The sequence below is a fragment of the Sorex araneus genome, chromosome X (assembly GCF_027595985.1).
Source record: "Sorex araneus isolate mSorAra2 chromosome X, mSorAra2.pri, whole genome shotgun sequence".
Taxonomy (NCBI): domain Eukaryota; kingdom Metazoa; phylum Chordata; class Mammalia; order Eulipotyphla; family Soricidae; genus Sorex; species Sorex araneus.
The window spans coordinates 158,623,356-158,634,148 of NC_073313.1; the positions used below are offsets into that span (position 1 = coordinate 158,623,356).

The 10,793-nt window shown below is 58.6% G+C and overlaps 1 protein-coding gene and 1 non-coding gene across 2 annotated transcripts; one reads left to right on the forward strand and one right to left on the reverse strand.

Annotated features, from left to right (window-relative positions):
* The first annotated feature begins 684 nt into the window (after nt 1-684).
* Nucleotides 685-6,626, forward strand: LOC101542654 (interferon-activable protein 204-like). Its single transcript, XM_055123238.1, has 4 exons — nt 685-1,363; nt 2,477-2,881; nt 4,061-4,243; nt 5,728-6,626. The coding sequence occupies exons 2-4, from the start codon at nt 2,537-2,539 to the stop codon at nt 5,782-5,784; spliced, it is 585 nt and encodes a 194-aa protein (XP_054979213.1). The 5' UTR covers nt 685-1,363; nt 2,477-2,536; the 3' UTR covers nt 5,785-6,626.
* A 1,013-nt stretch (nt 6,627-7,639) lies between these two features.
* TRNAR-UCU (transfer RNA arginine (anticodon UCU)) lies at nt 7,640-7,713 on the reverse strand. Its single transcript has one exon. It is a non-coding gene; the product is annotated as a tRNA-Arg (tRNA).
* Nucleotides 7,714-10,793: the final 3,080 nt, after the last annotated feature.

Sequence of the window (10,793 nt, forward strand, 5' to 3'; positions counted from 1 at the left end):
TCTGAGTGCCCCTTTGTCAGCCAGAAGCACGACCTCCACCCAGCTACCACATCCTGGTCCCTCCTCTTCAGCCGAAAGTGCAGTCTTTACCCAGCTACCACATCCTGGTCCCATCTCATCAGCCCAGAGCTCATCCTCCCCCCAGAAACCACCTTCTACTCCCCTCTCATTATCGAAGAGGTCGAGCTCCACCCAGGTACCGAGTCCTGGTGTCCCCTCGTCAGCCAGAAGCACAAACTCCACCCAGCTACAGCATACTGGCCCTCCCTCATCAGTCGGGAGCATATCGGCCCAGCTACCGATTCCTGGTGCCCCCCCATCAGCCGGCAGTGTGACCTCCACCCAGCTACCACAACCTGGCCTCCCCCCATCAACCAAGAGCATGACCACAACCCAGCTACCGTGTCCTGGTCCCCGCTCATCAGCCGGCAGTGTGACCTCCACCCAGCTACTTCGTCCTGGCCCCCTCTCATCAGCTGGGAGCATCTTTCTCCAGCTACCATCTCCTGGTCCCCCCTCATCAGTCGGGAGCACAACCTCGGCCCAAGTACTGTGTCCTGGTCCCCCCTCATCAGCCGGAAGCACCACATCTGCCCCACTACCATCTCCTGGTCCCCCATCATCAGCCAGAAGCAAGAACTTGGTCAAGGTACCACGTCCTGGTCCCCCATCATCAGTCGGAAGCACAACCTCAGCCCAGGTACCACATCCTGGTCCATCCCCTTCAGCCGGGAGCGCAACTCTTACCCAGGTACCACGTCCTGGTCCCATCTCATCAGCCCAGAGTTCATCCTCCCCCCAGGAACTACATTCTGCTCCTCCCTCATCATCCCAGAGGTCGAGCTCCACCCAGGTACCGAGTCCTGGTGTCCCCTCGTCAGCCAGAAGCACGAACTCCGCCCAGCTACCATGTCCTGGTGCCCCCTTATCAGCCGGCAGTGCGACCTCCGCCCAGCTACTGTATCCTGGATGCCCCCCATCAGTCAAGAGCACGACCACAGCCCAGCTACTGCGTCCTGGTGCCCCCTCATCAGCCGGAAGTGTGACCTCCACTCAGCTACTTCGTCCTGGCCCCCCCTCATCAACTGGGAGCACAATCTTTATCCAACTACCACATCCTAGTCAACCCTCATCAGTCGGGAGCACAACCTTGGCCCAAGTACTGTGTCCTGGTCCCCCCTCATCAGCCGGAACCACCACATCTGCCCCACTACCACCTCCACGTCCTCCATCATCAGCCAGAAGCAAGAATTTGGTCAAGGTACCACGTCCTGGTCCCCCATCGTCAGCCAGAAGCACAACCTCAGCCCAGGTACCACATCCTGGCCCATCCTCTTCAGCTGGGAGCACAACTTTTACCCAGGTACCACGTCTGGCACCCCCCGATCAGCCCACAGCTCATCTCCCATCCCTCCTCCATTTCTTCTCTCTGATGAAGTCGCGTGATCCTCTGCCATGTCTGACCTGAAACACCGCCTGCTGGGGATGCTTCTGGTATCCCAGGGTCATTGTCCTGTGCTCTGGGAGGGACAAGTGGGGACTCCCACACCAAATCTTGGCCCCCATGCCATTGCCATGAGCCCACTGGGGCCTGCCTATGCCACTCAGGGTCTGCACACCAATCCTGTCTGCCACAGCCTGGCTCTCTTGGCACCCCTGCCACATCCTGGGCATCGCTCTGGAATCCAATGCCAAGCTCTGACCCAGAGCCGCCTTCCTCCTCCCTGCACCCACACACAGCTGTGTCCAGAGTCACTGCTCCCGCCTCCTTGTCCTGTGCCCCGGGCTACTGGGGATGCAGACATGACTAGGGGGTCCTGGCATGACTAGGGGGTGGTAACTGGGGAGCAGGACATCACCCCCCTCCTGCATGGCTGGCAGCCCCGACTCCTGCCATGGGGACCCCCAGCATTGGGGGTTCTGTGGAGGGAAGGGCGGCCATGCAGAGCATGACGCACTCAAGGTGTTTGCTGCCCGGGCCTTCCCCTGCAGAGGATTTGGGGGCTCCTGCTAATCCTCAACTGAGGGTCTCCTGGAAAGAGGGGTTTGCCTCGGGACTTGGGAGGCTCCAGGCTCCTTGCAGTGCTGGGGGTGCAGATGTGATGCATCCTACTCAGGGCCTTGGGAGTCTCTGGCTTGATTCCCAACTTCTGCCCTCTTTGCTCACTTCTCAAAGGAGCTGAAAAGGCAATTTTGCTCCTTATCTCTTTCACAATCACTTTCCAACACATTGCCAGGCCAACCACAGAGCTCTGTGAGAAATGGGCATAACCCTTATGAAAGTAAAACATTCCACTTCCAAACTAAGAACATGGGGAACAAGAAAAGAAAGACCACCGGCCTTCGTGTTCTCACCGTCTCCTCTCTTTCCTCGGCTCATTCCCGCACGACCACCATCTCAGCCTCCATCCCCAGCCTGCCCCGTCTCTTGCTCCTGAAGTCGGACTCTAGCTAACTATCTGGTCTTTCTTCTCAGTCTGCAACTAGGTTTGTGGGCACTTTCGAAGAGGAGGGCCCACAGGATCAGCACAAGGCGATGCAGGTGCTGGACGTGACCGAGCCCTTCAGGTACCGAGAGGATTGCAGAATGTTCCATGCCATCGTGGCCATAAAGAACCAGGCACAGGATCAGATCATCCGTGTGAAGGTCTTCCACGAGGACTTCAAGACACAGTTTGTCCTCGGAAACATCTTGGTCCTCTCAAACTACGTCAGTAACCGTGGGTTCCTGGAAGTGTACAAATGCACCTCGGTGGAGAAGGTGGGGTACGAACAGGTCCCCAGAGCGCTGATCAACAGGGTCACAGAGACTCCAAAAATCAGTCACCTGCGCCAGGAGGCTCCATACACCGTTGTGAATGGGGTGTTCTTGGTGACAAAGGTAAACCCACGTCAGTGTTTTGTAATATTTTCTCTGCGAACCCAGGACTTAAGAGCCTTTGGGATGGCGGTTAGCTCACGTCATGGGAGGATGCATGGTGCTAACTAAAGGGCTTTGCTACCCTCATCCCCCATCGTTGTTTTAATGGTTAAGGGTCACGCACTCGCTTGGCCACCGTGGGCAAGACGGGTACAAATCCTAACCACAGGGCCCTGGACTCTACTCAGTAATCTGGGCACGACCAAGACGAGAATCAAAGTCCCATACAGCAAAGCAAGAGTTTGACCCACTACATCAACCCCTCCCCCCGCCCCAGAATCACAAGCTGTTGTGTTTTTTGGTCTTTTTTTCTTTTTGGTTTCCCAGCAATACTCAAGTTTTCTCCTGGCTCTGCACTCAGGAATTATTCCTGACAGTGCTCAGGAAACCAAATGGGATTCTGGGGATAGAGCGCTGGTCAGCCACGTGCAAGGAAAATACCCATTCCACTGTACTATCGCTCCAGCCCCAGAATCACAAGTTTTCACTAAGTTCCTAGTCACTAAGTTTTAACTAAGTTTGAACTAGGAACTAAGTTCCTAGCCACAGGACTCATGGAGTCCTGTGAGGTGGGGGGAGCCCTCTCAGAGCATGAACTGCATCTTGCCAGTCCCTTGTCAGGCCGGTCTCTCAGGCCCCCCTGCCTTGTCTTCCCCTGTCCCTTGAGGGCCTGTCCCCTGCCTTGTGAGTTTGCTCCTTTCTGGCCTCTGTGAAGGGCAGGAACACACAGGCTATTGCATCATTGGTGAGGAGAGAGCTACGGTTAGCACAAAGGGACTGAGGTGCGAGGCTTGGCTTCAGTGTAGCTTGGAGAGCAAGGAGTAACGCAGCGAAGATGGCAGAGCACAGAGGAGTCACTACGGCCTCCCTTCCCCCGACTCAGGATGGCGTCACCTGCCTTTCTCCTGGGCTCCCCGCAGCCCCTTGCGCCCAGCCCCTCAGCAAATGTCAACCCTCCTCTCTAGTCCTGGAGAAACATGCAGACACACACCTAGAAAAAGGGAAATGACTGGGGGTTCAAAAAGGGGGTTCTCCTCCATAAAATAGTTGAAGCTCTGGGTGGCCCCTCCTTCAGCTGTGGAGACATGGGTTCCTCCCCGGGGCCCCGCTCAGCAGGCGGATGCCCATTCTCTCTTGCAGAAAACTGTGCGGGACCCCTGTGTCTACTATGAGGTCCAGGACAAGACAGGCACCATGGAAGTGGTGGTGTACGGACGTCTGACCGGCATCCCCTGTGAGAGCGGCAACAGGATCCGACTCATCTGCTTTGAGCGAGGAGAAGAGCAGCATCAGATAAGATCTTTGATGCACAGCTTTCTCAAGGTGGGAATTGGGGAACGTCATCCTTCCAAAGCAGAACTTTGAAGCTGTGAGATGGGGCCAGGGAGAAGGACCAAGGGCTGGATCACCAGCCGTGGACACGGGGTCTTGAGTCTGATCCCTGGCACCACCCAAGCACCAGCAGGCCTGAAGCCCCAGCAATGCCAGGCTCGATCCACTGCCAAGAGCCACATCCCTGACACCCCGAGCACTGCTTGGGCCCTCCTAAACTGTGAGGCAGCTACCACACCTTGGTCAGGGCGGAGCGCCTGCCCCCCAACCCCCCAATCCGTTGCTCTTTCCCTGTATCCGGACAGGACGGTTTTCCCTCTAGCTTTCAGGGGTCACACCTGGCAGTGCTCAGGGGCTCATCCTGGCTCGGAGCTCGAGACTTTCTGAAGGGGTTTGGGGACCTGGAAGTGCTGGGGACAGAATCCAGGGCTCCCGCATGCAAAGTCTGTGTCCAGCCTTCCAAGACGCAACCTGGTCCCTGACAAACGGATTTATAAATTTTTTTTTTCTTTTTTGGTCACACCCGGCCAAGCTCAGGGCTGACTCCTGGCTCTGCACTCAGGAATTACTCCTGGCGGTGCTTGGGGGACCCTATGGATGCTGGGAATCGGACCCGGGTTGGCTGCGTGAAACGCTAACGCCCCACCCGCTGTACTATTGCTCTGGCCTCGATATTTTTAATTTTTTAAATTATTTTTTAGAACATTTCACTCCTGATTGAGTTTCAAGCCAGCCTGCTGCTCCTCCAGTGTGGGTTTCCCGGAACCCTACCCTCCCCCATACTCCCAGCCCTTGACTGCCCGTTTGGCAGACGCTTAAGGAAACCTTAATCTTGGTGAGGAGAGGGACCCGTGAGGGCCCTTCGGCGGATGGATACCGACTCCTTGGGCCTGGGGCATTTATCACAGCACCAGAGTGACCGGCAGGGTGGGGGCTCAAGGAGCCCGTGTTCCAGTCTCACTGAGGGACGCAGATGCCAGGCCTCAGTCTCCTTCCTCTGAAATGGGGAGAATCTTCCCTCTCAGGATGCTGCCAAAGGCTCCCCAGGATGGCCCCGAGGTCCCTGGGCACCCAGAACACCAAGCGCCACCTCTGGTGGGACCTCACAGCAGCTGGGGTCTCCGTCCCAGAGCACTGCTTCACACACTCACCAGGCTGGGGGCCGGGGTGTCCTGACACAGCAGAGGTGCTCAGTGCAAGGGGACCCTCCGCAGAGCACGGACGACCCAGGAGCGACCCTGCCCCGCCCCCTCCATCTCCTCCAGCACCATCCAAGCTCCTCTGAGGCGGGCCCTCCCCCCTTCCTTCCCAGTCGGACCCCCGACACCCCGAGCTGCTCAGGGACCTGCTCGAACACACGGGCAGGCACAGCCCTCACTGGGCGCCGTGTCAGAGGGAAGGACACGCCTGGACAGGGGCCGGGGAGGAGGGGCCTGGACATGAGGAGACGCTCAAGTGTCCTTCCCCCTCCCAAGGTAATCAGGACAGGAGCGGCACAAGCACCGCCAGCCCACGCACTCTGCTCGCCGTGATGCTGACCACCCCAGGGACACTGACCACAGTGACCCTGATGCTGACCACAACGCTGACATGAGGCTGAGCCTGACCCTGACCTTGACGCTGACAGTAACGCCGACCACGGCACTGGCCGAGAGGCTGACAGTGATGCGGGCCTGGTGTCCAGGTGAGTGACCTCAGCTCAAGTGCTGACCGTGGCACTGACCACCACACTGGCCGTGATGCCCAGGCAGAGGGACCACCACACAGGAGCCAACCATCAGCTTGAAGCTCAGCACTGCTCATGTCTCCTGGCACTTCCTGGCCCTGCGCCAGCCCGTTTGCTGTCCCGGACACGTCCATTGGAAAAATAAACATGAGAGAGGCCAGATGTGGCCCCTCAGCAGGGGCGCAACCGAGTTGGGCCTGACATGTGGCGGGTTTGGCCACTGGAGCCGCCATCCCTGGGGGACTGCTCCTGGGCGCTGGCCCTCCTGAGCATGGGGCAGGCCCCGAAGCAAGGCCAGGGCTCTGGGGTCCGGGACCCCCTCATCCCTGCAGGCCCTGACCGAGGCTCCCCAGGGCAGAAGAGCTTTTCTGCTCCTGCTTCAAGAGGGTCTAGGCTGTGGCCCAAACAGGCAGAACTTGCCCCTGCCTGCGAGTGAGATGCTCAAGGTAGGCTGGACAGGCTGGGCCACTGCTGCCCCCACAGGTGCCAGCTTCCGCGGGACCCTCAGGGACCCCGAGAGCTCAGACTCAGGGACCTCCCCTCGTGCCTTGGACTCTGAGATCAGCAGAGATCTCCCCAGGGCCTGCACCTCCTTGTACCCGGACTCTCTCCGGGGGCATGCACCCCACCTCAGCGATGTCGTGCCGTGCCCACCCACCTCCACTCTCACTTACTGGCACCCCAGGGTCTCTGCATCGCTTGGACGTGACACGCCAAACCCTCTTTTTTTTTTTTTTTTTTTTTTTTTGCTTTTTGGGTCACACCCGGCGATGTACAGGGGTTCCTCCTGTCTCTGCACTCAGGAAATACTCCTGGCGGTGCTCAGGGGACCCTATGGGATGCTGGGAATCGAACCCCGGGCCGAACCCTCTTTTAAGCAGAAAGGAGTGGCCACCAGCTGGCGGGACCCTGGGACCCAGTTTCCTGTCGCTGCCCTGTGGACACCCCCAGGGCCACTGTGACAGGCGGCCAGGACAGGACAGGCTGCGAGAGTGGCTTTGAGCAGCCGAGCCAGCAGCTGCCTCTCACAAGCTCGTGTTCCACCACCCGCAACCCACACCCCCACGGCGTCCATCCAATGGCCCTCGGGCCTCAGGCCCCCGTGCTGCCAGTTTGGGGGTCCCTGAGGACAGGGCAGCTGCCTCTGAGGAAACCCTGGGGCGCGTAGGAGGAGGGATGAGGTGGGGAGATGCAGCTGGTTGCGTTACTCTCAGGCAGAGGAGGCGCAGGCCAGCTGTCCCCAGGGAAGAAGCTGGACAGTCCCCACAGGCCCAGCCGGACCTGGTGGGGTGGGTGCTGACCTCTGACCTCTCCTCTCCAAAGTCACCTGCCCCGCCGCAGGGCTCAGGATGGCTAGAGCTGCCTTGAGTTTATTCTGGGGTCCGAGTCCCGGGCCCCAGGTCCCACCTGAGCTAGGTGCCGTCCAGGAGCCGAGGGCTGGGGGTGAAAGTGTAGCTGAGCTGGACAGTGCAGCTGGGCCCCCCTCGACCCACCAGGGCACAAGGCAGTGTGGGGGGACACGGGCAAGTGGAGAAGAGCTGAGAGCCGGAAGGAGGAGAAAAGAGGCGAGGGGGCTTCCTCGCCTCCTTGAACCTCCAGGGAGGGCTAAATGTGACCTGCAGCTCCGTTAGCACAGCTCCTAAAACAAAAGAGGGAGTGACCATCTCTGCCGGGACTCGAACCCGGAACCTCTGGATTAGAAGTCCAGCGCGCTCGTCCATTGCGCCACAGAGACCTCAGCGCGCACGCAGCATCAGCACCAGAACTGAAAAAGCACTTACCTTCCGCATCACCCACCAGCCCCGCACCCTGCCTCCACTGCCGCCGGGCGGCTGCAAAACCCGGAGTGGAAGCCGCCGCCTCCCGCGCCCGGGAAGCAGCCGGCACCTGGTCCCGAGTCCCAGGCTCAGAGAGGACGGCTCCAGCCCTTAGCCCCTCCGTGCCGGAGGACAGGGCCCGGCTGCCCCGGCTCCCTCCCTCGGGGCACTGCGGGCTGCGTCTGGGGCTGATTCTGCAGAGAGCCCAGCCCGGCAGAGAGGACCATCCTGGCTCCAGCCTGCAGGAGCATCCCAGCCTGGTCTCTGCCAGGGCTGCGCGGAGAGGCAGCGCCGGAGCCTTCCACGCAGGCACACGGAGGGTCACCTCCCTGGGAGAGAAGCCGGGGACGAGGCAGCTCCTGCAAACCTTCCAGGCAGACAAGGGCTGCTTCCCTGGACAGCGGCGGGTGAGCCAGGAGGCTCGGCCCTAGCACCAAGCCCAGCTCAGCATCAGAAGCTCTGTCCAGCGGGGCGAGCTCAGGACAGCGTGTGTGCAGGAAGCTGAGGGCTGGCCGGGAAGACACCAGCGTGGACACCTCAACATGCACGCGAGGGTCAGAACTGAGTGGGGGGGGGGCGGCAGGGCAGTGGTAATTGTGAGTGTGTGTGCACTGGGGAGCACACATGTGAGTGTGTGTCTGCGTGCAGTGAGGTGAGTACACGTGAGCTTGGGAGGGTGAGTGTACGTGAGTGTGAGCACGCGCACGTGTGTGCCTGCTAGTGTGCAAGCATATATGTTAGTGTACACATGCGTCCGCATGTTGGTGAGTGTGTGTCTGCGTGCAGTGTGGTGTGTACACGTGAGCTTGGGAGGGTGAGTGTACGTGAGTGTGAGCACGCGCGCGTGTGTGCCTGCTGGTGTGCAAGCATATACGTTAGTGTACACTTGTGTCCGCATGTTGGTGCGAGCGTAACTGGGTAGGGCAGCAGCAGCTCCTAAGGGAAACAGAGGGTCCTCGCCACTCCGTGGCCCCCTGCCCACCCCGCTCCCTGCTGTCCTTCCTCCTGGACGCCCGACCGTGAAACACAGCCTCTGTCTCACCAGGACACTTTGGCCCTCAGAGTCAGGCAGAGCCCCAAGCACTGCCCGTGAGCTAAGCAGAAGCCCGCTCCAACCCCAGCTGAGTGTCTGGCTCCAGCCACGCAGGTCTCTGACCTTCCCCCAGCCTGACCCTCTTCCCTGCTGGACTGCAGACCTGGGGGTGTCAGGGGCTGGCCATGTCCAGGCCCTGGTCATGTCCACTCATGGCAACCAGGCCTGTCCAAGGACACAGGAAAGCAGCCTCTTCCCCTCGGTCCAGAATTCTGGTGAGGCCTCTTGGCAGGAGGCCTCTGAACCAGAGTCCAGTTCCGGATGAGGAGGGGTGGGAGGGTCAGACAGAGACATCTTGACTCCTTGTAAATGTGGCTCGTATTATGTGAGAAGATACGGCCACTCTCCCTCTTAGTAAACGTGATGACAGAGGCTCAGAGGAGGCATGACACAGGCGTGGCACAGGCTCAGGGCCCGACCAACCAGACAATGTTGTCCCTGACCTCATGCAGGGCCAGGACAGAGCAGCACCGGGCACCCTCCCTGACCAGAGAAAAGCCACCAGGTTCTACAGACCCACTAGCCCCTCTCGTCCCTAAAGCCACATGCTGCCAAACTCCCATCAAAGCTGGGGCTTGATGGTTCCAGAGGCACCCAGACCAATCTCGGAACCCAGAGGCTTTTGGCAGAAATGCATCTGGACTGACCATTAAACTACGGCACCATAGGGGCTGGAGCGATAGCACAGCGGGTAGGGCGTTTGCCTTGCACGCGGCCGACCCGCGTTCGATTCCCAGCATCCCATATGGTCCCCTGAGCACCGCCAGGAGTAATTCCTGAGTGCACAGCCAGGAGTGACCCCTGTGCATCGCTGGGTGTGACCCAAAAAGCAAAAAAAAAGAAAAAAGAAAAAGAAATTTGGGGGCTGGATCGATAGCACTGTGGGGAGGGCGTTTGCCTTGTACGTGGCTGACCCAGGTTCGATTCCCAGCATCCCATATGGTCCCCTGAGCACTGCTAGGGGTGATTCCTGAGTGCACAGCCAGGAGTAACCCCCTGTGCATCGCCAGGTGTGACCCAAAAAGAAAAAAAAAGAAAAAGAAAAAAAACTATGGCACCGTGCCATCCCAGGAGGGGAAATGTGTTTGTCCTTTCCACCTTTTCTCCCTGGTGGCATGGTGGCCACCACCTTTTCAGAGCCTATTGGAAAACCAGGCATGAAACTGCAGTGACGTGACACTCGAGGCCTCATGGGATGGGTGGTGGAACCATCCCTCTCCCTGTCCAGACGAGGTCCCGAGTTGCTGCCCAGGAATTGGCTCCTGGCTCCTGAACAGCCGTGACCCCAGAGACACACAGACCAATCTCTGAACCCGGAGGCTTTGGGCAGAAATCCCTCCAGACTTATTACTAAAATATCAGAAATCAAAAATCGAGTGGCCGCTTTGCATCCGCGTGACATCATATGTTCTTCATAATCAGCAATATAAAACAAATTATCTAATGAGTGTTTTCAGCAGGTCTGATTGTTGGGGGAAATTGCAAATAATAATGGTGGGTCTTTTGTCAAATATTGAATGTGATCGAAGTGGAGAGGGAGTGAAGTGGAAATCATCTGCCACACAGGCAAGGGGAGGGGTGGGATGGGGGCATACTGGGGTTCCTGGTGGTGGAAAGTGTGCACTGGTGAAGGGATGGGTGTTTGATCATTGTATGACTGAGGCTTAAACTGCAAAACTTTGTAACTGTTCTCACAGTGATTCACTGTAGCACTGTCACACTATCTTCTCGCACTATCTTCCAGTTGTTCAAGTGGGCACCAGTAATGTCTCCATTGTGAGACTTGTTACTGTTTTTGGCACATCGAATACACCACGGGTAGCTTGCCAGGCTCTGCCGTGCAGATGGGATACTCTCGGTAGCCTGCCGGGCTCTCCGAGAGGAATGGAGAAATGGAACCCGGGT

Bases quoted from the DNA above. Each gene is read 5' to 3' on its own strand.
- LOC101542654 (XM_055123238.1), top strand. From the start codon at position 2,537: ATGCAGGTGCTGGACGTGACCGAGCCCTTCAGGTACCGAGAGGATTGC. The intron at 2,882-4,060 runs GTAAACCCACGT...TCTCTCTTGCAG, and splicing joins GGGTGTTCTTGGTGACAAAG to AAAACTGTGCGGGACCCCTG. The intron at 4,244-5,727 runs GTGGGAATTGGG...CCCCCTCCCAAG, and splicing joins TGATGCACAGCTTTCTCAAG to GTAATCAGGACAGGAGCGGC.